At 59.6% G+C, this 24,300-nt stretch overlaps 3 protein-coding genes across 11 annotated transcripts in view; 2 read left to right on the top strand and 1 right to left on the bottom strand.

Moving 5' to 3' along the window:
* The window catches only part of RAD9A (RAD9 checkpoint clamp component A), a 66,871-nt gene that overhangs the window by 16,800 nt on the left and 25,771 nt on the right, over positions 1 to 24,300 (bottom strand). The window contains exon 2 of one of the 4 annotated variants that reach the window (XM_067037698.1): positions 6,060 to 6,207. The exons of the other annotated variants lie outside the window; for them this stretch is intronic. The gene's annotated coding sequence lies outside the window, so the exon portion shown is untranslated. The remainder of the gene's footprint in view (positions 1 to 6,059; positions 6,208 to 24,300) is intronic. 4 annotated transcript variants of the gene reach the window in all.
* CLCF1 (cardiotrophin like cytokine factor 1) lies at positions 1,797 to 11,996 on the top strand. Of its 5 annotated transcripts, none has more exons than XM_059069406.2 (3): positions 1,797 to 1,819; positions 8,579 to 8,745; positions 10,571 to 11,996. In XM_059069406.2, exons 2-3 carry the CDS (start codon positions 8,593 to 8,595, stop codon positions 11,063 to 11,065), a joined length of 648 nt encoding a protein of 215 aa, XP_058925389.1. In that variant the 5' UTR covers positions 1,797 to 1,819; positions 8,579 to 8,592; the 3' UTR covers positions 11,066 to 11,996. The 5 variants fall into 5 exon arrangements, with proteins under 5 accessions (XP_058925389.1, XP_058925387.2, XP_058925388.1 ...); XM_059069404.2 differs by lacking the exon at positions 1,797 to 1,819 and adding an exon at positions 2,387 to 2,566; XM_059069405.2 differs by lacking the exon at positions 1,797 to 1,819 and adding an exon at positions 3,099 to 3,215.
* Positions 19,766 to 21,610, top strand: POLD4 (DNA polymerase delta 4, accessory subunit). 2 transcript variants are annotated; one of them, XM_067037704.1, is made up of 4 exons: positions 19,766 to 20,240; positions 20,344 to 20,433; positions 20,648 to 20,759; positions 21,119 to 21,610. In XM_067037704.1, exons 1-4 carry the CDS (start codon positions 20,186 to 20,188, stop codon positions 21,141 to 21,143), a joined length of 282 nt encoding a protein of 93 aa, XP_066893805.1. In that variant the 5' UTR covers positions 19,766 to 20,185; the 3' UTR covers positions 21,144 to 21,610. The 2 variants fall into 2 exon arrangements, with proteins under 2 accessions (XP_066893805.1, XP_058925418.1); XM_059069435.2 differs by having other exon boundaries at positions 19,794 to 20,106.

Raw genomic sequence — 24,300 nt, 5'->3', positions numbered from 1 at the left:
TGTGTGGAAAGCCAGTTGTCCCTGCACCCAGCTGGCCTGGGTCCCCACTTCAGAGCTGCAGCCCTTGGTTCCTGCAGACGGAGGCTTTCTCTCTCGACTCCCTCCCGAGGTGAACATTTGCTGGCGGGGGTGAGGGCATGGGAAACTTTCCTCCCCTTCCACTGCAGTCCGCTCCTCTTTGTGTCTCCTGCCCCGTCCCTTCTTTTCTCCCTCCTCTTCCCTCAGCACCCCCCCTTCCTTCGGCTCCCCTCTCCCTCTTTCCCCTTTCTCCCCTGGCCCCTCCTCCTCTCCCGTGTTGGGGCTGCTTTCTCCCTGACTCAGCAAGGTGCTTTATAAGGTGCTGAGGGACTCAGCCAAATCCAAACCACATTGTCTGTGCAGACACTCTCCACAAGGCACAGGCTGCACACCAGGGGAGAAGGACTTGAGAGGCTCCCTTCTCCCCCTCCCGCTCCCGCTCCCCTTCCTTCCGTGGCTCCCTCCCTCTGAAAGGGTGGCTGCTAGGGGACCTCCTGGCCAGCCTCAGTGCCAGTCACCCACTGGGCATCTGCCTCCTTGACCTTGGCCTGGGCATCAGAAGATCTTCGGGCTCACTGGCCAAGAATGTCATTGAAACTCCACGGCATTCTGGCTGGGGGAGGGGCGGGAGGGAGCCCCCCCCCAGCACTTTTGCAAAGGGCCCCTCCAAGGCAGGTTTCATCAGAGCTGCTCCTGACGCCCCAGAAAATCCCCTGCCCCCAACCCCCCGCCAGCTCCCCTTTCTCAGCTCATTTTCTCCTCGTTTAGGAAATGAAAGAAAGCGGGGGAAAAAAAAAACCCCAAAACAAACCCAACAACAAAGTCTGTCCCACTCCAGTGAGGTAATTGAAAACAAACTTCTTCCCCACCCCCCCACCCCCCCATCCCAGTTCTCGAAGTGCAGAAATGGGAAGAGCTGCCCTGGGAACCCAGCACTGGTCATGCCCACGGCTGCCTGCTCTGACCCACAGGCTGGAGGGGCTATGGCAGGGCGGGCAGGGTGCCCTTCCTTCTGGGGGCGGGGGGCGGGGGGGGGAAGGTGGGGCCCAGGGCAGGAGTGGTGAGCGCAGGCTCTGATGCTATTCTAGAGAGGAATCACCTCTCAGGTCTGGCCCACCACCTCTCCCTCCTTGAAACAGCAAATAAACAACAAAAGCAACTTATTACCAAGTGATTTAACTGGCGGTCCGGTTCTAGAACACTCAAGCCTTGGAGACCAAATGACCGTCCCCCAAGAAAAGTCACAGAGTGGGGATGTCTGCAGGCCCCCAGATAAGAGCTGTTTCCTTTGCACGTTCCTTGGCAGCCCTCTGTACAGGGAGGAAGGGAGACCCTCCAGGGAGGGTCTAGGCTATGGGTGCCCTAGGGATCCCGCCCTGGCAAGTCCCAACCCAGGCCTGAGGGAAGGACGGAGGGAGAGCACTCCGCACTCAAAGCACCCCCACCCCAGCACCGGAAAAACCCTACAACCCAAACCCCAAAGGCAGGAGAAAGCCAAATGACTTCTTGGGGGAAGCATTTCACAAGTGGGGACACTTGGTCTGTCCATCGCCTTGAATTCGAGCGGTCCCTCTGAGTCACCCCTGAAGCCTCTGGTGTTGAAACTGGTCCGGTGCCTCGTGCTGATTAATGAATTACAAATCCCCCACCCATGAGCACTCTCCTGACGGCTGGGAAGAAGAATGAAGAACGCTGTGAACTTGAGGGAGAAACCCTCAGCCAAGTGCCCTCTTCTCTCCTCCACGCTGGGCAGTGGGCCTGCGTTGCCCTCTTCCTGCCCCCCGCGGGGCACTGTGAGCCGGTTAGTCACCTGCCCCAGACCCGGAGCCTCGCTTAGGCTCAGCTTTTGGAAATGGGACAGGCGGCGGGACAATAGGCAAGGGGGGCGGTCAGCCCAGACAAAGGGCAGCAGGAAAAACACCATCACTTGCTTCGAAGCCAGCTCGCTGGCATTTGGGAGAATGTGTCATTGCATTTACTCAGGGGGAGGGGGGAGCGGGAGGGGGAGGGGAGGGAAGGTTAGAGATGTGGAGGCAGAGGTAGGGTGAGAGCTGGGACCCCGCCGGGCAGATGGCAGGCGCCCCGGGCCGACACCGAGGGAGAAGAAAAGGAGCGACCGGCCGGCTCACTCCCCTGGCTCTTGGGAGTTTGCAGAAGCACTGATGCCCTCCCGCCCCCACCCCCAGGAGGCCCAGGGTGGTACCGCCGCAGCCTCGCCTCACCTCACCCCCCCTCGGTGTTGTGGCAGGGAGAGGAGCCCCAGAAGCCCTCCCTTCCCTCCTCCCCCCTCCTCCCCCCACTCCGGGGAGGGCCGCTACAATTTGTGGTTACAGCTTTACACGTCAGAAAAAAAAAGTTTGCAGAATGTCCCACACCGAAAAAAAAAAAAAAAATCCGAAACCGAGCGAAAAAAACCTGCGAGTGGGCCTGGCGGATGGGATTATTAAAGCTTCGCCGGAGCCGCGGCTCGCCCTCCCACTCCGCCAGCCTCCGGGAGAGGAGCCGCGCCCGGCCCGCCCGGCCCCCGGCCCCATGGACTTCCGAGCAGGTAGGAGCCAGGCGTCCGAGGCCCCGGCCCCCGCCCCCGCCGGGAGCCGCGAGATCCGGTTCCAGTCCTCCCCCCCGGGAGTCGCGAGCCGGGGCCCGGCCGGGGAGCCGGGCGCTGCCCCCGCCAGCGGGGCTCGGGCCAGGCGAGGCACGGCCGGGCGCCTTCGAGAGGGGCCGGGTGGGGACGCGGCATTCCTTGAGTCCGCTCGGCGGGGAGCCCCGGCGACCCGCAGACCTGGGAGGCGGCCACCTGGAGCCCGGCGAGGCGGGGTCGCGGGATCCCGGAGGAGAGAGCCCCGCGCCGAAGTCGGGGAAGCGCGTCCGCGGCGGGCGCGGGTCTGCGGGAGGGAGACGCGGCGCGCGGGGAGGAGGGGGCCGGCAGAGGAAGGGGGAGGGAGGGAGGCACGGGGAGCCCGAGGCCGGGCCGGCGGGAGGCTAGGAGAGGCCGACACCTAGGGCCGCGCCGCTCGCCCTCCCCGGCCCGCCGGGAGGGGAGGGCGGGAAGGAGGGCGGGCGAGAGTAGAGAGGAGGGCGGAGGGCAGCGCCGAGCCTGGCTGGTCCGGGCCGCGCCGCGGGAGTCGCGGCTGCCTCGCTGCGCGCCGCGCGGCCGGAGCCCACCATGCTGCCCGCAGCGGGGGAGCCGGCGGCAGGTAGGGGCCGGGCGGCGGGGCGGGAGGCGGCAGCGAGTCCCCCGGGCCGGCCCGCCGTGGCCTGGGAGTGATTAGTGCGGGGGGCGGGCACAGCCCGGCCGGACCGGGCAGGAAAGTCTGTCACCGGCCGGGGAGCGGAGGCAGCGGCCGCTCGGCCCCGGCGGCCCGCGGGGGGGCGGGCGGGCAGGGCAGGGAGTTGACGCGCGGGAAAGGGCAGCGGCCCGGCCGAGCCCGGAGCCCGGCGCCCCGGACCCCGCCCCCGCCCCCGCCCCCGCCGCCGGGAAGGGAGAGACCGGGCGGGAGCGGGCGGGGGCGGGGCCGGGGGCGCGGGGGCCACACAGGGGGACGGCGCCGCCGCTTCGGGGAGGGGGCCGGGAGCGAGAGGTCACCGCCGAGCGGGGAGGGCCGGCCGGGTTCTCGGGCCGAGCCCCTCGAGGGAAACCCCAAGTCCCCGGGCCTCGCCAGAGTCCCTTCATTCCCGCTCACCCTACCTTCCTTCCCAGCAACTCCACACTGCGCTCCAGAAGCCCTCCCCAGACTCCCAATCCCGGAGGACGCGTCCCTGTTTCCTCCTGCGCCCGGCCTGGCCCTCCCCCCGGGGGTGGGAGGGGGCTGCCAGGAGGGGAGGGGGCTGAAGGCTCGGCTCGGCCGGAGCAGTCCGAGCCGCGGAGAGAGGCTGTGGGTGGAGGCACTGGACCCACTCCTCTGTCAGGCGCTCTCTGACCCTGACCCATACAGGCTGACACCTCTGAGCTTTCACTGTCCCCACGGACCCCCTCCCGGCTCCAGGAGCACACAACTGTCCCCCCACCGTAGGACACAGGGATACATCCCCCTGACAGATCAGACCTGTTTCCCCCACTGGCTCAGACACCCTCGCTGCCCTGGAGCCAGGCACTCAACCAGGGGAGGAAACGGGCATCAGGCAGAGGTGGCAGCATCTGTCACCCAGCAGCCCCAGAAGTCTCTCCTCTCAACTGATGTAATGGCTCCCTCTCCCCCTGGCAGAGCCCTGCACTGGGCCCGTTCACACTTCTGCACACCACCCCTCGGCACCAGCTACTCCATTAGTGACACTTCACATTCCTCCCCACAATCCCACCTGCCTATTCACACCCTGGCTCCGGCAGCTCCCTCTGAGCCCCTCCCATACCCGCTGGATAACAACACCCTTTCAAGCACACCCACACAATTGCCGGACTATTTCCTTCATTTTGCCCCCGTGCCTTCTGCTGGCTGCCCAGATCCCCGGCTCCACCCAGGGTCCTCTGCAGCACGATCAGGACCCTCTTGCTCCAACAAAAGCCCAACTCCTGGGTGGGAATGGACTCCACAAGGCTGGAAGGCTGGCCCGCCCATCTGTTTCTTTCCCTGGGCCTCAGTTTCTTCTTCTGTCATTTAGGCTGGACGAGAATGGCAGGGAGGGGGTTTCTGAAGAGCACAGCAGCGATGGAGCATCGCGTGGTTTGGAATCTCTTCGCGTGCACAGTGCAGCCCCTTCACACAAGCCCAGTCACCTGATGGGCTGGTGACAAAGTGAGGTCTCCTGACTTCTGGGCCCATGTGCACCCACTCACTAAGCTGATTCTCAGTTGCCTGGGGGATAGGGAGCCAAGGAGAGGATGGAAGGGAGAGAAGGAACAGAGGGGAGGGTAGCCAGCCTAGAGGACAAGGAAAGATGGACTGTTTCTTTGGGCCCTTCCCTGAGAAGGGAGGCTGGGAGGTGACCCCCAGGGCCGTTTCCTGGATCTCACACCACAGTGGACCCACCACCCCCTAAACCGCTCGTCCCTTCAGTGCACCTCAACAGACCCCTCCAAGGTCACCAGGATGCCAGTCCTGGTCTGGCCTGAGGGTGGGGCCTCTCCTCTGGCTCCCACATTCAGCCCAACACCTCTGGAGCTTTGCGATGCCTCCCCTGCTGGCTCCTACCTGTTAGGCTGAAGGCTCTTAGCCACCAATCCCAGGTGCACAGTCTCCTGGCTGACTTGTCCTACCCACCCTGACTACCCTGGTGCATTTGCACTGCTGAGCACCCACCTTCACTGCATGAGGTCAGACGGGGGAGACAGGCTGAGGGTGCAGCTGCCTAAACACGAGTACACGGGTACGCCTGCCTGTGCAGCCGTCAGGGTGGCCACGCACTTGCGTGGGCTGAGTGTGTGTGTGTGTGTGTGTGTGTGTGTGTGTGTGTGTTTGTTCATGAGGGGGGGCCTCGGTTCCCAGGGCCCAGGGATCTGGATGGAATTAGGGGCTGGCCCGGGTGGGGGCCAGGATGGGGGGTGGGGGGGCCGCAGCAGGAAATGTAAGCTGCTCTCATTAGCTCCTCACGTGCTCAGCTGGATTTATAAACACAAGGGAAGACGGGATGTAAACAATCAGTGGGCAGCAGCCAGAGGCAGATTTGGGGCGGGGGCTGGGCGGGGGGCCAGGACTCGGGGAGGGGGCCCAGAACACAGCCCCCGGTGGCCGGTCCACCTGCACACCATGAGCCTGGAGAGGAGGATGGATGTGAGGGCTCCAGGATGCCCACTGGGCTTGCCCTCCTAGGAGCATAGGCAAGCGGAGAGCTGTGCTGAATTGCAGTACTCACGACTAAACCACAGGTGTTCCCTGCCCCAGACGGCTTTCAGTTTTGCCCCTTAAGATATGGGACATCTTGCCCAGGGTGGAGGCTGTCCTAATAGAGGGTAGAACCCTGTCACCTTACTCCTCTCCTGGCTTCTTCTCCCTCTGGATTTCTGAGGCTCCTTCCCTCTTTCTGGTTCTCTCCATGGGTCGGTCCCGCAGCTCCTTCAGCTCCCCCCCCCCACCCCCACCCCCAGCCTTCAGTGACACAGTTACCTCAGAACTGAAATATTCCTGGAAACACCGGCCTTGTCTGGTTAATTTCATGAGCCGTTTTTCTGCCCAGATGACTTCCCTCTTGTTTTTCCAAAGGCTTCTCCCCCTGCTGTCCCTGTATAGGGAGCCAATCCTTCCCAGGGATGTCCTGCAGGGCCCAGAAGGGGAGGGGGCAAACAAAGCCCAGAGCTGGGTTCCGGACCCCGACCCGTACCCACCCCCTCCCACCGTGGGCCAGCCAGAGCCCAGCCCCAGAACTCTGGCTAGCAGGGCTGCCCGGAGCAGGGTGGGGTCAAGAGGAGAGCCTAGCTGTCAACTGCTGCTTCAGCTGGGACCCTCGGCCTTGCCACTAACTGCGAGAAAAGACCAGACTCAATCCTGAAAGCTACCTCAAGGCTGCAAGGACTGCTGCCCACCTCAGCAGGTCTCCAGCCTCTGAAACTAACCCCACATTGTACCCAAAGGATCCTGGAGGTGACTCAGCCAGATAGCCAGGTTGAAGGCAGCAGAGGAGAAGGGCCTGGAATTGTGCTGGGATGTGAAGAGTGGAGAATAGGAAGGAACTCAGAGAGTCAGCAAGAGCTAGGGGTGGAAAGGGAGAATGAGGAAAGGACCGTTTGGGAGGGAAGCCACAGGCTGCAGATGGGGAAGAGGAAAAGGGGAGCCTGTCTCCCCAGGGAGCAGTTATGAGCCTGATCCTGCTTTCTGTCCTAAAACACATGGGTGGGGCGCGCGCGCGCGCACACACACATACACACACACACACAAAACCTTGAAGCAAGAGCCCTCCACCTGAGAGGGCAGGGTTCCTGAACTAGTGGCAGCCCTGCTACTGCATTCTGTCAGTGAAGCCAGCCAGTAAAGCATCTGAAAGTTGGGACTGACCAGCTGCGCCATTGCAAAAGTTCCCACCTGAGCCCTGCACTCTGTAAGAGACATTTCATAGAGTGTGAATCCTAAACCCCTCCTCGTTTGTAACCCTCTCTAAAGCCCTGACCCAGTGTTGCGGCTAAGTCTAAACCTACCTAGTCTTAATCCTTTCTTAACTCCACACTTATCTTAAGTACAATCAAATTGTTAAACCCCCATCCAACTTATTTCTATCAAAGCAACGTATGTCATTGTAGAAAATTTGACAGTATGTAACATAAACTAGAAGAAAGAAACCACTCGTGATCTCACACTTACCCAAGCTCAAAGCCCAAACTAGCCCTATTCTTGCTGACAGGCCATGCATCACCCCATCTGACAGCTAAATCAACAAATTCACAAACCTTAGCCCCAGCCAACCCTCTGCCTGCCCAGACCTAACCACATCCCCCAGCTGGACTCAAACCTCAACCACACTCAGTCAGCCAAATCCCAATAAACTAACCTGAAGCTTTGAAAGGAACCCAGTCCTTAAACCTAACCTAGCTCAACGCCAATTATAGCCTTACTCTTCCCTGAGCCTCATTGCCACTGCCGGTCCTAGTGCCCCCTGAATCCTGGCCTAGTGCCCTCGACCTTGGACCTCACCTAAAAGCTGGGAAAATCATATTTCCCAACTGCCTAGTCTGTCCTCACAGCATTGACCCCTGGCCTCTGGTACCCTGCGGGGCCCAAACCCTCCAGCACCATCAGCAGTCAAGTGGAACTCCTCGGCAGATACATCATATTCTCCCTCTCTCCCCTCCCCCTCTCCCTCCCCCTGGCCCCTCTCTTCACCGCAGGCTGATCACCAGGTCTCATTCAGGTCAAACTTTTCCCCATCCAATACCCTAGAGGAGAATGGGGCAGATCTCCATGCTGCAGCCAGCCTTTCAGAGTGACACTAAATCTCCTTCCATCTAAGCCGATCCTTACACTTTCCACACCCGGGAATCAAATCCCAGAATGTACCCACCACCGCCTGCCCAAGCCAGCCCCGTGTCCTTCAGCCTGCCCCTGGTGGTCCACAGCTCCACCTTGCCTCTGACCCCGGTGGTCTGACCCTACGTCCTGCCTCTGGCTCAACTCCCACTCGTGGCCGCCTCTGGGGCGCCCCTCTCACGGCTGACTTCTCTCCGTTTGAAGCTCTGACACGTGCTGTTTCCCAACCCCTTGGCTCCCCCGAAGCTGCAGTGGGACCCAGAGGGTGGGAGAGGAGGCCGAGGTACACCTGGAACCCGGGAGTACTGATTCTGATCCGCAGTCCCTTGGCCTGGTCCCCCATGTACACACACACACGCACGCACGCACGTGCACACACGCACATACACATGTCGGCGCACATAGCGACTTAGCTGATGGCACAAATACTCTCCAGTACCTCCTGGTAGACACACAGGCCAAGTCCTCTTCCTCAGACACAGACATGCCTCCATGCACACACTTTCTCAGGCCAGGAACACTCCCCTCCTCCACTCCCGCACCTCCCATCTGGTGGTCCACCCTCACCCCCTCCCAGCCTATGGTGGGGACAGACACCGGAGGGGCTGCTAGCTGCTTCCTCGACTGGGCCCAGGCCACCCTCACGCCCCTCGCCGTCTTGTCCGCAGGGGACTCGTGGGGGATGCTCGCGTGCCTGTGCGCAGTGCTCTGGCACCTCCCTGCGGTGCCAGCCCACAACCGCACCGGGGACCCGGGGCCTGGCCCCTCCATCCAGAAAACCTATGACCTCACCCGCTACCTGGAGCACCAGCTCCGCAGCTTGGCTGGGACCTATGTGAGTATCCAGGGCCGCTCAGGGCCTGGGAGTTGGGTGAAGGATGGGCGTGGGGGAAGAGAGGCCAACGGTGGGGGTCCTGGTGAATGATGGGGTGATGGGGAGGGGCTTTGGTTCCAGGCAGTCTCCCAGTCTGCTCTATCTCCCGCCCTTCCTTCTTAGGGAGGGTGCCCCCTCCTCCCCGTCCCTGGCCCCAGGACGAGGCATGTGGGCAGGCCTCGCACCCGCCTTGGCCCATCGCCCCGCTGGCTGCTGGCCCAGCTGCCTGCCTCCCCCTGGGGGCCGGGGAAGTCTCCTCTGTTTACACCGTGTTGTGGTGTCTCTCGCGCACGGGTGGGGCTGGGTGGGGATGGAGGGGCCCCACCCCCCATGCCTGTGTTCCAGCTCGTCTCTGCCCCAGACCTGGGGCCCTGCTGCTCTGGACCCATGGGCCTCCCTTCTGTCTGCCTCTCCCATCCTAGCTGGGCCTCCTAGGGGGGACTTGGGGGAAGGGGGCTGCAGGGAACCCAGGCCAGGAGTGGCAGGGGGTTCAGGGTGCGGTTGGAAGCTGTGCCATAAGGATCTGGGGGCGGTCCAGAGGTGCTCAGAGAGCCCAGTAGAGGAGGAAGGAGGGTCAGGGTTCCGAGGACCGTGGGGAACTGGCCCCTCTTCCCGTGTTCCTCTTCCACATCCCAGACCCTACTTTGGAGCCAGGGAAAGAAAGGGGAGGAGGGTGGCGGGGGGAGCTGGCTCCGGCCCCAGGATACACCGAGGAAATGAGTTTGTCTCTGTGCTTGTCAGCGTGGGAACCTCCCCCGGGCCCTTGCCTATCCCAGGCCTCGCCCCTCGCTTCTCCCTTTCTCTCCCAGCTGAACTGTCTCCCTCACCCTTTCCCTGGGCCCCAGGCCTCTCCCCGGAGGGTTGGCAAGGCTCTCTCCTCTGCCCTAGACTGTCTTCGATACCCTTCCTCCTGCCCAACTCTTGAGATGGCCTCAGTTTCTTCCTTCTGCAGCCTTGCGCCTATGAGCGCTTCTTTGGGGGCTTAGCGAGTACCTTGTCCCCTGCCCTTCAGCTGGTGGACCATGCATGCCAAGGGGCAAAGGCAGCTCGGATGCTCTCGGGCCCCTCTGCCTTAACACCCGCTCTTCCCTCTCTGGTTTCCCGTCCAGAAAACCTTTGCTTGACTGCTACCCCCCTAGCTCCGGACCCTTTTTCTCCCAGGGCTGCCAAATCTCTTGAAGGAGTGGTCTGCAGCCTCTGCCTCCACTTCCTCTCCACCCACTCACTCCTTAACCCCCTGCAATCTGGCTTCCAGGCCACTGGAACGGTTCTCTCCAAGGTCGTCAGGCACCTCCTTCTTGCCAAACCCAATGGCATTTCGAAGGTTCATTCTCCTCGCTCTCTGTTTTGCAGCCCCACTGCTGAGCGATGCTGCCTTCTTGAACTCCTCTCCTTGGCTCTGACTCTCCTGGTCCACCTTCACCTCTGCAGCCTGGCCTCCTGGGTCCTCGTGGCTCCTCTTCCTCTCTGTCCTGCTCCCACGGTGGGCGCTCTCCCAAGGCTGGTACTCTCAGCCAATCGGCACGTCCTTCCTGAGTTTCTCCTGTGTGTTACTCTCTTTCTGCACTTCTCCATAGGAGAGCTCATCACCCCCATCGCTTCAACTGTCACCTCCATGCAAATGACTCCCTGGAGAAACTTAGGGGAGGCCCATGAACATAGCGGGAGGTGGGGCCGGTGTCAGGGGACACAGGAAATAGCAGCTTTGGGGGCAGGTATCTCCCAGCAGGCAGGTGAGCTGCCTTCTCCGCCCCCCTCCCTCCCCATCGCCCTCTCCTTTTCACAGTTGAACTACCTGGGCCCCCCTTTCAACGAGCCTGACTTCAACCCACCTCGGCTGGGGGCGGAGACTCTGCCCAGGGCCACTGTCAACCTGGAGGTGTGGCGAAGCCTCAATGACAGACTGCGGCTGACCCAGAACTACGAGGCCTACAGCCACCTCCTGTGCTACCTGCGTGGCCTCAACCGCCAGGCCGCCACGGCCGAGCTGCGCCGCAGCCTGGCCCACTTCTGCACCAGCCTCCAGGGCCTGCTGGGCAGCATCGCGGGCGTCATGGCAGCTCTGGGCTACCCGCTGCCCCAGCCTCTGCCCGGGACTGAGCCCACCTGGACCCCTGGCCCTGCCCACAGTGACTTCCTCCAGAAGATGGATGACTTCTGGCTGTTGAAGGAGCTGCAGACCTGGCTGTGGCGCTCGGCCAAGGACTTCAACCGGCTCAAGAAGAAGATGCAGCCTCCGGCAGCCGCGGTCACCCTGCACCTGGAGGCCCATGGCTTCTGATCCCTGACCTTTACCACCGTCTCTTTCCCCTCCCCCTTCAAGCCCTGCTCCCACTCTGGGAGGGAGAAACGCGTACACCGACACTTGTTGAGCCAGGAGACAGAAGCCACGAGCCTCTAGCCCTCCCTGGACTGGGAGGAGGGTGTAATGCAGTAAGGCCCATCCCCTCCCCGCTTCCCTAAGTCCTACGGGTCTGGGGAAGAGGTGCAATAGGCCCCACCCCATTTCCGCAGGACGTGATGCTCCAGGGAGCCCACAATGGTTCAAAGTGGTGCAAGGCTCTCATAGCTTCCTGCTCCCTGCCCACCACTTGCCAGTGCCCACCCAGCCCCTCAAGTGGCACTGCCAGCAAGCGTGCCTGTAGGGCAGGGAGGGGGCCACCATCGCCTGTGCCTTTCTGGGGTGAAGCCCTTTGGCTGCCCTGCTCTCCTTAGATGGGTGTTGCTCCCCTACCCCCAAATAACTCAATACATCCGATTCAGGAAACAAACACAGTGGCAAGTCCAAACAGGAAGAGGTGGGATCTGCATTGGAGGTAATCCTGGAAGCAGAGGGGCAGGGACAGCCTGGACTCAGGGGTCCCCGAGGCAGCCGGTGGCACAGAGTGGCAACCAAAAGGACATTGCCTTGAATTTTCTCGCCAGCCCCAGGGTGCCTCCTCTCCGCCCCCTTTCCCAGGGTATCTGTGGGTTGCCCAGGCTGGGGAGGGCAGCCATAGCCACAGCCACAGAACTTCCTGAAAGTTTACATTGCAGTAGCATTTCGGGGTGCGGGGGGGCAGCTCCCCCAGGCCCTGCCCCCCAGCCCCACCCACTCATGACTCTTAAGTTTGTTGTATTAATATTTATTTATTTGGAGATGTTATTTATTAGATGATATTTATTGCAGAATTTCTATTCTTGTATTAACAAATAAAATGCTTGCCCCAGAACTTCATCTCTTTGCTTGGCCTTGCCCCGCCCCCTGGCTCTCCTCCTTGTCCTCCGGGCCTTCCCGCCTCCTCCCCCCACCCCACCCCCACCCGCCCCTACACCTGCTGGTGGAGGGCCGGAAGCCCAAGGGTTAGCTCGGGAGATGCCAAGAGCTGGGGAAGAGGCTCTCTCCCCTGCGTCCACTGGGAAGACAGGAACACGGCAGACTCCGCTCCTGCCCCTCCACCTACCCCCCTTCTAGCCCTCCCAAATATCTGCCTGTCGCTTACCTTCCTCCTCCCAGCCTTTGCTCATGTACCTCACTTCTCCGGCTTCCTTTAGTGGTCTTATGGGTCTGTCCCCCTGCACAGCTGTCTGTCTGCCCTCCGGTGCTCTCTCCGAGCCCCGCGCATTTAGCCCTCAGCTTCCCCAGGACACCCACCTGTGGCCGGCTGCCCGAGTCCCTCAGCAGTGACCCTCGCCTTCTCAATACCCTTCATCTCCCAGGGAGGGCGACAGACTGAGGCCAAGTATCAAGTCTCAGCTGTGACTCTACACTTTTCTCTCCAACATAAAACAGCCGATTAGGGGGATAGAGAGAAACTCATATTGGACTGCAAGCAAACAGGAACAGATGCTGTTTGAGGGGTGACCTAAGGTCAAATCCCAGGTCCATAACCTACCAGCTAAGCGACCTTGAACAAATGATTTAAAGCTCTCTATTGTCCAGTTTCCCCATCTGTAAAATGGGAATAATCGATACCTTTATAAGAACGTTGGAAAGGATAAGAGAAACAATGAAGGTAAGATGCTTGGCTGAGGCAGCGGCGAATGTCTGGCGTGTCAGGATGCTCTGGTGAAGAGCCACGGGGTAGATCAGTGGGCTAATTGCTCCCAGGTAATACGGGGATATTTTACCAGGGCCTCCTGGAGGCAGTACCCTAAGCAAAGGAAGTAGCAAAGATGGTGATGTCAATCAGTTGACAAATATTTTAAAGACCTAATTACCTGCCCATCACCTTGCTAACTGGTGTTGGAGAGCCTAAGGAAGTCCAAGGCCTGACTTGGCTCCTGCCCTTAACAGAGCCTGCAGTCTCTCTGGGAAGAGAGAGAGCTTACCTGAGCCGATAAGAAACAAAAGCACGCTCACGTGATGTGCACTGGGAGATAGTGACACGTGCAGAGCCACCAGAAGAGGGGGAGCTGGGAGTGTAGGTGGAGGAGGACAGGACCTGCTTGTGGGCGTGGCGAGCCAGGCTCTGCCGAAAGTCCCTGAGTCACCTGACCCAAGTTGGGGGGAACATGTCCACCCAGAGGAGTCCAGGCTCTTCTGGCAGAGACGGCTGCCCAGGTGTGGCCAGGGGCAGCTGCAGGCCCCACCACCAGCCTAACTGGATAGAGAGGAGAGGGCCTCTGGGCTGTCTCCATCCAGAGGCTGTACTGTGAGGCACCTAGCAAGGGGCTAAACGGGATACAGGGAGAAGGAAGGTAAGTCCCACGCTACGTACTGTGAGCTTCCTGGGGGCAGATTCTGTCTTCCCCATCTCTCTGTCCAGCACCCAGCTCAGGCTCAAGCTCAAGTCCAAAGAAGGTGTTCAATGAGTGTGTTGAACAAAATCCGTGAAGAGGGACCGCCCCCCCATCCCCCCATCTTCACCCCCTGCCAAATGCTAGAATCCAAAGCAGAATTTGATTAAGTGCAGAAAGACGCAGGCAAAATACTATTTAAGTCAAGAAGGAGGGAGTGACCGCATCCAGTTGGGCGAGGGCCCTGCTGGTGTGCTGGGCTGTGGGCCCCACAGGGCAGGAAGTGGTGCCTGAAGTCCACGCTGTACTCCCAGCGCCTAGCACACAGTAAGTGCTTCCGCGTGGGACCTGACGCCGTTCTTGGAGGATGGGCAGGACAAGGGCTGCTGTGTCTGCCTCCCTTTTAAGCAGGTAGCATCGTGAGGGCAGCCTCCACCATGTATTCATCTTTGCACCCCTGCAGCATTTTAGCACAATGCTGGACACAGGATAATGTACTCGATCATTTGATTTAAACAGATTTAAAGAGTGTCAAGACAATAGTGTGTGAAAAGCCAAGAGAAGAGAGTCTCAAGGAGGCAGCTGATCCGCAGTGTCAGATGTCCCAGGAGAGCGGAGAGGAGACTGGGGGGGTGGTCTCCTCCCTGATGACCACCTCTCTGGTAATCAGGGAGTCACAGGCCACCTTGGCGAGAGCAGTTGAGAGACACCGAACTGTGAGGTTAAAGATGGAGATGGTGAGAAGAAAGTCGGAAGGGTAAATCTATTTCCTCCGGAGTTTGGTGGCAAAGTCAATATCTAGAGGGAACAGCAGGATCACGGAAGGTGTTTTGTTTGGTTTGCTGTTGCTGTTTTTATAAATTTTTATTTATTTATTTATTTATTTATTTATGGCTGCGTTGGGTCTTCGTTGCTGTGCACGGGCTTTCTCTAGTTGCAGAGATTGGGGTCTACTCTTCGTCGCGGTGCGCGGGCTTCTCATTGCGGTGGCTTCTCTTGTTGCGGAGTATGGGCGCTAGGCACGCGGGCTCAGTAGTTGTGGCGCACGGGCTTAGCTGTTCCGCGGCATGTGGGATCTTCCCAGACCAGGGCTCGATCCCGTGTCCTCTGCATTGGCAGGTGGATTCTTAACGAATGCGCCACCAGGGAAGTCCCCTGCTGTTGTTTTTAAATGGAAGAGATCAGAACATGGTGTTGCTGTGTGAGGGGTGGTGGCTGGAGAAGGATTGAGAGGTTTGGGGAATGGAATCAGGGACAAACAGAGGAGAATCAAAAGGGTTGCTGTGCAGCCATGTGGCACCAGTGATATCAGCAAACACATCTCTGTCATGGACTCATCGGCATGATTGTGACATTCCCTGACATTTCCTAGCAAGCCAGAGGTGGGGACAGAGCGAAGACAGGGTATTGCCCAAGGCTGAGGACAGGCAAGCAGGGATGGCAGTGAATCAAAGGGCGAGAGACTCTAGAGGGCTAGAGATTGCACGCCCGAGTGGCTGCGAGCCCAGGGCTGCATATGCGCACAGGGCGGGGAGTAGAGGGAACCGGTGGCAGGGGTGGGGGGCCAGGGGGTGGACGCAGAGGGGAGCCCGGCCAGAAAGGGCATTTCAGAGTTTGAGTTCTTGAACTCTCCCCCAACAGTTCCCTACTGATGAGGTCAGGGGTGTTGAGTCCTTCCTTTGGGTTTTGGTGCTGTGAACCATGAGGCAGGTAGCTCCTGATGAATGACAGCTCATCAGCTTTTCTGTGAACGGGTTTGTCATTTGTTTTCCATCCACAGCTGCTTCAGGAGAGGTGATGAGTTTTCATTGGTTATCTTGGGTTCCACCTCTTAAGTACAGTTTTGTAGTCAGGGGCCCACGTACACAGACGTCAATTTAAGAACCTGGAACACCTAGGGCCCTGCAGAGTCACCGGGGGAAGGGCATTATCTCTAGAACGCCGGCTGCTCCCAGGAAGGTTAGGGAGAGTGGGAGGGAAGGAGAGAAGGCCCTGCTCCCTGTCGCCTCCGGATAGCATGCTGTGGAGGAGACATCTCATCCTCATCCTCATCTTGGGCGCCTGGAAACACCCCTGTGTTTGAGAGGATTCACACAAGATGGAGAACTGTCACTGGGGCAAGGCAGCTTTTGGGGTGCGGGAGTGGATGGAGTAGAGGCTCTGCTGGGGGGTGGCAAGAGGCACCTCAAGGTGCCTCAAGGCAAGTCATGCCTTGCCAGCTTCCTCCTTTTGCAAAGACTGACCCATATCCAGGACTTAGGTTCCCCTTGGTATGTGGGGAGACTCACTGAAGCATGCAACACACACACACACACACACACACACACACACATTCCCCACTTGCCATAGCCACCCCAAGTGGGGAAGGGCCAAGGGAGGCCCTTGTTCCCCTTAACCTACAGGGCAAGGGCTAGTGATCCAGGCCTGGCTGAGCGCTCTGATGGGTGGCTCCCTCTTAGCTCCCCCTTATTCTCTGGAGCCACAACTGTCCCTGCCTTTGTTCCTTCAATTCTTGAGCTCCCTGACTCAGCCTGGTTCCCCAATTTCCCAGCAGTGGACAAAGCCGTTGTCAGTAGGCTGGGGGTAGGGGCATTGAGGGAGTAACTGTGAGCTTTAGAACCAGAGCTCTGGCCCTTTCCCCATCCTTCAGCATCCCTCAGCTTTCCTAGTACAGAGATCACCTCTAGGCCCCTCTCCAGTTTGTCCTGATCGCCAAGGCTAGGCTGATGGGGTGGAAACTAAGTAGGACCTTCCTCCCAGCTGGACAAAGTCTGACACCTGGTGGCCAAGGTGAGGAATGGCCAGAAGGGCCCCTTTTCAAATCTCCCTAGGATTTCCCTAGAGCCAGGAAGGCCAAGGTGAAAGGGGAGGTGATGGGAGGAGGTTTGGGCGGGGTGTTTGGGACAGAGCAGAAGAGACATCCTGCAGCAAAAAACTCAGACCTAGGGGAACTTTTGCCTTCCACCGGGCTCCCGCCCCTTAAGCCCACGAGGCCAGAGAACCTGGAGCAGGAGGAAGGAGGGTGTCTGGGAGGGTCAGGAGGGACCAGGAGGAGCTGCCTGAAAGAATTTTGGCCCACAGGGTGGAGAATGGGGCCCAGAGTGTGTGAGTATGTGGGGGCCAAGGGTGTGGGTCTGGTGCCCAGAATCTCCAGCTCAGGGGGGGTGGCAGGGCCTGAGGGCCTGAGGAAGGGGGATGCAGGGAGAGGGAAGGAGAGCGGGCTACGCCCCGCAGCCCACTGGGCCCCAGGCAGCTGCTTCCCTCCCTCCACCTGCCCCCACCTTCCTAGCTCTAGCTGGCTCTCCCCACAGGCCCCATTGTGAGCTGGGGGAAGGGAAGGGACTCTTAGGGCGCGTGCGCAGTGCTGAGGCCCCCCCCATCCTGCCACATTGTCTGAGCTAAGCCAGGTCTAATCCCCCTTCCCCTCGGAGCAGTCAGTGGTGGGCCCCAGCCCTAAAGAAGGTGCTGGGATCCTGTTCCAGTTCTTTTCTCTCCTTTTCTCTTGCATTGCCCTAAGACTCTGGCCTTGGCCGTGAGGCAAGGGCCTTGAGTGTTCCCAGGCCAAGGTGCAAAGGTCACTCCTGCCAGTCTCATCACCAGCCTCTGGGGATCGGGGCTGACAAGGAACCTACGCCTGGGTCTCTGGAAATTTCCTGAAAGAGAGAACTTAACCCCCAGGTCAGACCTCTGGCCTGGGCTTCCAGCCTGAAGCCTGAACTGTGACAGGCCCCAGGACAGCAGTTTTGGGGAGAGGCCAGGAGATTGCCTGAATAGGGATAGGGGTTCCAGGAAGGAAGGTTAAAAGCGACAGGCAGAGTTGGGGGAGTAAAGAGGGAAAAGACCTGAGGGTGGGCAGGCCAAGGTCTGGCCTAGTCGTGCCAGCACAACTTAGGACTCCAGATGCCATGTCAGGGAAGGATACCAACTGGACAGAGATGGCTCCAAAACCCCTGGTGCCTCCACTCCTTCGAGCCTCGGGGCTCGATCCTACTGCTGTCCGACTAGGCGAGGGGGCCAGTGCTGCCTGTGGAGAGCTCCCTCAACTCCAGGCCAGAAAGCCAGTCCTAGGGTGCCTGCACTTGAGCTGATGGCCTGGACTAGGACAAGCTGAAGGCCAAGGGAGACACCTTCCAGGCTGGGTGGGAGAGGCTGGCAGGGCTGTGGGCAGCTGGCAGGGATGGCCCAGACGGTGCCCAGAGAGCAAGCCAGGGTGCCAGAGGGGAGAGGGACTAGCTCAGGCGGCAGTAGGAGCCGTAGGAGCCGCTGTGGCCGCCCAGCAGCACACCCCATTTCACGCTCCCTGGGCGGTGGCAGGGCCCCACGGCTATCAGCTTTCAGGGGTGGGAGGGACCAGGAATGAGGAGGGGTCTGCCCCACCCATGGCTCCCTACTCCCTCAGGGCTTTGTGGGCGCAGGAGCTGGGTGCCACACACCTCCAGACATGCCCTCTGAGGAGGGGTGGTCAGTCCCACAGAGCCTGGGCACCATCCCTCCCTGGAGTGCTCTGTGCCTGACTGGACCCCACATGGAAGCCCTTCCCAGGCCTGGTGGAGAGGGCCTCCCTGCTTCCCTCCCCAAGGCAGCAGGGCCCCTGTCTCCCTCAGCATGGGCCCCACTTAGTCCAGGAGGCAGAAGGGGGATTAGACCAGGCCCAGCCCAAACAGCAAAGCAGGGAAGGGCCCTCCAGCTCCGTGCAGTGCACCCTGAGCTCTCACCCCTCCACTCCGCCCTCCTTCAGGAAGGGCTGGGGAGGGCCAGGCGGGAGGAGGCCCCTGAAGACATGGCCGGCTGCATCCCGCTCCTCCTCTTTGGTGCTCTACTCTCCAGAGCACTCTCCTCCCATGTGCCCACAGTCCTCCTAAGGCAGAGTGCCCAGACCCCAGAGCAGTGCGAGAGGGGGAAGGCAGAGCCTCTGAGCAGGCCCTTGCACCCCGGGGAGGAAGAACAGGATGGGATCTCTGGAGGGTGATCAGAGCTGGGCTGGGCCTCACACGGATTCCCAGACTCCCAATGGCCAGCGCTTTCGCCTGCTGCCAGGAAGTTGGTGAGGAGGAGGCGGGTATAGGGGTGAGTCAGCGATGACAGGAGCCCAAGGGACAAAGGTCATGGGTGGAGAATTGAGAGACTCTGTTTACAGCAGCCCACCTCCTCCAGGAGGTCTTCCAGTGCTAAGCCAGCCTCAAGGTCCAACCCACTCTGACCCTCTCTTCCCCCTTTTCCTGTTTGTTAGGAATTTTATCCTTGCGCTGACAATTTGTGTGTCTGTCTGCTTGCCCTTTAGCCTGCGAGCTCCTGGGGAGCACGGAGGGACAATGGTTTTCTGGGGCCCCACCATTGCCTGTGACTATCAGTACTTCCTACTTCTTCATTTTATCTTGTACCGCATGGCTTGAGGGATCTTAATTCCCGGAACCAGGGATCAAACCCTTGTCCCCTTCAGTGGAAGCGCTGAGTCCTAACCACTAGACAGCCAGGGAAGTCCCCAGTACTTCCTACTTTCAAGAACCCATTTCTATTTCAGTTGAGTGAATATGTGGGAAGGCGCTTAGAACAGTACTCGGCACACTGTAAGTGCCATATATGTGTTAGGTTTATTGTTGGAATTTTTTGCTCATACACTCACAATGGGGCGGATTTTACTGACCAAGGACTGGGGACCCAAACGCACTCTGGCCTCCTGCGCGGTGTGGAATCTTCCTGACTAGAGGACGGGCAGGGGCAGGCTGTAGGACCCCAGGAGAGCCGAGGAGGCAAGCACTCGTCTGGACTCAGAGTGGGCAGTGTCTCTGGGCGCAGTTTTCAGAACCCATGGGCTTCTCTGCGCAGGTCTCCTGGGGCCGGTGGGGGTGGCGTGGGAGCCGGGAAGGGGTCGGGATGAGCCCCAACTCTCTCCGGACCTCCAGACCTGCCCACACAACGCTCGGCGGGCCAAGGGGCGGGATTGGAAGTCTCCGGCTGGGCTCTGGGGAGTTACACACCGGCCACGGGGATTAGTGAGGCTGAAAAGAACATTTGCCTAGGAAGGGAAAACGGGAAGTGAGAGGCTGAGGATAACACTCTGCAAGTCCCCAGAGACCCGCTGCAGACCAGTGGCGGGGGGAGCAGGAGGAGGTGGTGCCGTCTGGGGATATCATGACAGGTCCCCCACCCCAGCCTCACCCCTTCTCCCCCAGAACGCAGCTGCATCAGCTGCCCCGCCCCCTCTGTCTGCACCACCTGCCATTGGCTGGGGATAAACCCCGCCCCTCAGAGGAGGCCTCCCATTGGCTTAGGTCTTTGCTGTTTGCATGCTTGTGGGGGTGGGGGAGAGGCGTCATTCCTTGGAACCCTCGGACTTCCTTTCTGTTTGTCTGGGTCATCCGTCTGCCCATCGCTGGCCCCAGGCTCGCTCTCTGGCCCCAGCCCTCTCTCACTCTCTCTCTCTCTGCAGCTGTCTCTCTCGTGCCCGCTGGCTTGTCTCTCCTTCCCGGCAGTCGCCTCCTTCTCCGCCTGCCTGGGTGGCCGCCATGGGCCGGAAACGGCTCATCACTGACTCCTACCCTGTAGTGAAGAGGAGGGAGGGCTCCGCTGGGCACAGCAAGGGGGAGCTGGCACCAGAGCTAGGTCTCTGAGGTGTGGGAGGGCGGGAGGAGTGGATGTGAGGGACACGAGAGGACGTGGGCAATGGAAGGCGAAGTGAAGTATGTTCTCTACTTCCTACACCAGACCTAGCAGTGGACAGCAGAGGCAAAGGGGCGGTGAGGGCTGGGGAACAGTGGGTCAGCTGTGAGGCGAGGGGCAGGGGACCAGCCCGGCAGGGCACAGGCTTGGGCAGGCCTGAGCAGCATCATGTCATTGCAGGGGAAGAGCCCCAGCCTCCGAGCGAGGATGAAGCGGAGATGGAGCTGCTGAGGCAGTTTGACCTGGCCTGGCAGTATGGGCCCTGCACAGGTGAGAGCCCCCTCAGGCCCCGAGAGCACATCCCGGAGCCAGTCCTGCCACCCACTCGGCGCCCAAGCAGCCCCAGCCCCTGCCTGATACTCTCAGCACTGTCTCTGGACACCAGGGGTGTGGAGGTCCTGACACACCCCTCCACCCACACTCTCTAGCCTGGACGCTTCCCTGCCCCCCACGAGGCCCCACTGTCTTCTTTCCACCCCCGCAGGGATCACACGGCTGCAGCGCTGGCATCGGGCAGAGAAGATGGGCTTGGAGCCTCCCCAAGAAGTGTGGCAGGTGCTGCAGACCCACCCCGGTGATCCCCGCTTCCAGTGCAGGTCAGAGGCCGGTCGGGGGCTCTCAGGGGAGCCAGGGACTTCTCCAGGCACCACCAGCCTGCTGGTCCTGGATGGGGGCCATCCTGACCTGAAGAAGAAACAGGTGCAGCCTTGGGGGGTCCTCACTGAGCAGGCAAGAAGGTTCTACAAGGTGCTGGGCTCAGGAGGCAGAAGCTTGCCTTAATACTTATCTCTGAGCTAATGGTGGAGGAAGGGTACACTAGGGCCCAAGGGTCTATTTGATACTGAGAGGTTGGCCAAGGACTATAGGCCGTGGCCAAGAGCTGGGGCTGGTGAGAGCAGATCAAGAGACTTAACTGACTCGGGTTTTTCCCTCCATCCCACACTCCCTCGCACAGCCTCTGGCATCTCTATCCCCTCTGAAGCACCACCTAAGACCTCTCGCCTGCTACTTGAGAACCTCCAGACACAAGCTAGAACAAGTTGCTGCCCCTCGGCTCAGCTCTGCTGTGGAGAACGTTTGGCAGGAAAGAGGTTCACAGGGAAGGGGAAGAGGCTGAATCTGGAGGTCCAGCCAGCAGGCTCCCGGTGCCGCCTCTGAGAACCGACACAGCCGAAGCCAAGCACCTCCTACATGGAGAGCGGTCTCTGAGGACGAGGACCTGGCCATGACCCTTCTGAAGCCTGCCACATGCCTGACCTGAACACTGCGGTCCTTTGGGATGACGTGGCAAATTAGGCACAGCTTTGGGACTCGGGCAGAAGGCAGAAGACCGAAGAGGCAAAGATGCACTCCGCACCTCAGGCTGGGAATCTGAGGGCAGAACTGACTGAGCTTACGGGGCAAGGGGTTCACTAGTGCTTATCAATAAAGAACTCGGAGCCTGGAAGCCTGACCTCCAGTCTCTTAATGTGGCCTTGCTTGGACTGGCAGCACCCAGCAAGTTGACAGGTGGGAGAGAGCTAGCACCATGCTTTCCTGCAAGGTGCGAGTGCCTCTTCCACTGCCTAACCCTAGACCTGAGAGGAAGGAAAGAGAGGCAACTTAAAAAAAAAAAACCAACGGTCAGTCCTCACGAGCGCTGAGCAACCTCTGGCGCCCCCTGGTGGTGCACACTATTCTAGCCACCTTCCCTTACCAGCCAGGAAAACCCCACTGGACCCACCACCTAGCCTGCCCAGGGCTGCCCACCTCAGAAAAATGGGTTCTTTGTCAGAGCAGGATCCATGGGGCCCATGACTCATAAGGTCCAGACAGACATACACATTCCCAGCAAGCACCTGTACTTCCCACATGAGGGCCACCTGGATCCAAAGCAGGGTTGGGGGAGCGTTTCAACCTGCAGGACCTGCTCAAAGATGGCCATCATCTGAGGAGCTGTGGTAGGGAACTGGATGGTCCTGGAGATGGAGAACTGGCCGTATTCAGAAACAGCGCTTAGGGGACCCTGGGACATATGACATGGAGAACAGAATCAGTACTCCTTTGAATGGTGTTACTTCATTTGATACATCAGCCCTCCATCCTGGAGCAGATAGAGACAGAACTATTAACTCCTTGGGAACAGGCCTAGAGGGCAATCAAGTGGCTCTTTTTTTTTTTTTTTTTTTTTTTTTTTTTGCGGTACACGGGCCTCTCACTGTTGTGGCCTCTCCCGTGGCGGAGCACAGGCTCCGGACGCACAGGCTCAGCAGCCATGGCTCAGGGGCCCAGCCGCTCCGCGGCACGTGGGATCTTCCCGGACCGGTGCACGAACCCGTGTCCCCTGCATCGGCAGGCGGACTCTCAACCACTGCGCCACCAGGGAAGCCCCCAAGTGGCCTTTTTAGTCCCCATTTTATTGAGCACTGACCATGCCTCAAGTACTTTCAATGTATTATCCCTAAATTTCCTAAAAATCCTTCATGGTAGATTTTACAGAGGGAAACTGAAGCGCAGCCGGTTGTCCAAAGTTGCCCAGAAGCGCCAGCAGCAGGTATGTGGTGGCGCAGAGACTGGGGCCCGTGCACTGGGCTCTTCCCGTCCCCGCCGTGGCCCTGCCCGGCTGCTGAGCGCCTGCTGTGTGCTGGGCTCTAGAGCTCTTCTGGGCTGTTAGTGGTGAGGAGGTGGACAACACAAACGTGTCAGTATCATGTCAGGCGGTGGTCAGTGCTGGGCAAAATTAGGGTGAGAGGTCAGAGAATGCCAAGGGTGCTGAAGAGGTTGGTCAGGGGAGGCTCTGACAGAGTGGCATCGGGCAGGCCGAAGGGACAACAAGCACAGCCTCCCCAAGGCAGGAGTGTTTCCAGACTGGCCCAGGGGCAGCACAGAGGCCAGGGGCCGGGCAGAGGGGGCGAGGAAGCGGGCGGCAGATGAGGCCAGAGAGGTAGCAGGTTGGTCCCATAGGGCCTTGCGGACCGGGACGAGGAACCTGGATTTTATCCTGAGTGAGAGGAAAACACTGGTGGGGTGGGTCTTAAGTCAATAAATAACAATCAACCTTACGTCTTCAAAGCATTACTCTGGCTGTTGGTAGAAAATAGACTGTGGGTTTGGGGGAAGAAGAGGTAATGAAACCACTCAGGAGGCTACTGGAGTTGGCCTCGTGAGAGGTGATGGTGATTTAGCCCCGCGTGGGAGATGGAGGCGGTAAGAAGCGGCCAGCTTCTTTTCTTTCTGTATTTTGAAGGGAGAACGAACCGACAGGACTTGCTGATCAGCTGGCTGTGGGGTTTAAGAGAGAGAGGAGCCAAGGATAACTCCAAAGGTTTTGGCTTGAGCAACTGGAAGAACAGAGTTCCCATTACTAAGATGGGAAAGATTGCGGGAAGGGGAGGGTGGGGCGGGGAATCAAGGGTTCAGATTTGAGGTCTGTGACACATCCAAGCTGGGGAGTAGGCAGTGGACATGCAAGTCTGGAACTCTAGGGAGAGCTCTGGGTTTGAGATACAAATTAGGGCATCTTTTAGGTGGCATTTAAAGCCGTGTGTGTGGGTGAGATTACCTGAGTGAGTATAGTTAGAGGCGAGAAGTGGTCCGAGGACAGCCCTGAGGCTTCTGTGCTTAGAGGCAAGGGAGGAGAAGGCCTGAGCAAGGAGACCGAGGCGGGGCCAGACTGGAGAGAAGTCAGGAGAGGGTAGGGCCTGGGAAGCCTGGGCAGAGGGTCAAAGTCTCAGGTGCCTCTGAGAGGCTGGTAAAATGAAGCCTGAGAAGAAGAGCACGCTGGACCCGGCAACGTGGCGGTCACAGGGGACAAGCAGCTCCCACAGAGTGCTGGGGATGAGACCGGATGAGACGGGGAGCATGCTGATCTTTTCAGAGACCTTTTACTGTAAAGGGAGCAGAGAAACGAGTGGCCACTAGAGAGGGTGTGGGATCAAGGAACCGTTTTGATTTGTTGTTCTGTCTCGTCTTTTGTTTTAGGTAGAGTGATAGTACAGCGTAATGACCCGGTGAGGAGAGTGATCCCACAGGGAGTCTTTGTGAAGGTGAGAAGGGCCAGGACTAGGACACAAGGAAGAGTGTGGACTTAGACCGGAGCATCCACGGTGACAGGAAGGGAGGCAGAGGATGTGGGAGTAGATGCAGGTAGGAGGACAC

Source organism: Kogia breviceps, chromosome 7 (genome assembly GCF_026419965.1).
Source record: "Kogia breviceps isolate mKogBre1 chromosome 7, mKogBre1 haplotype 1, whole genome shotgun sequence".
NCBI classification, from domain to species: Eukaryota; Metazoa; Chordata; class Mammalia; order Artiodactyla; family Physeteridae; genus Kogia; species Kogia breviceps.
This window is presented reverse-complemented; position numbering and strand designations above follow the sequence as displayed.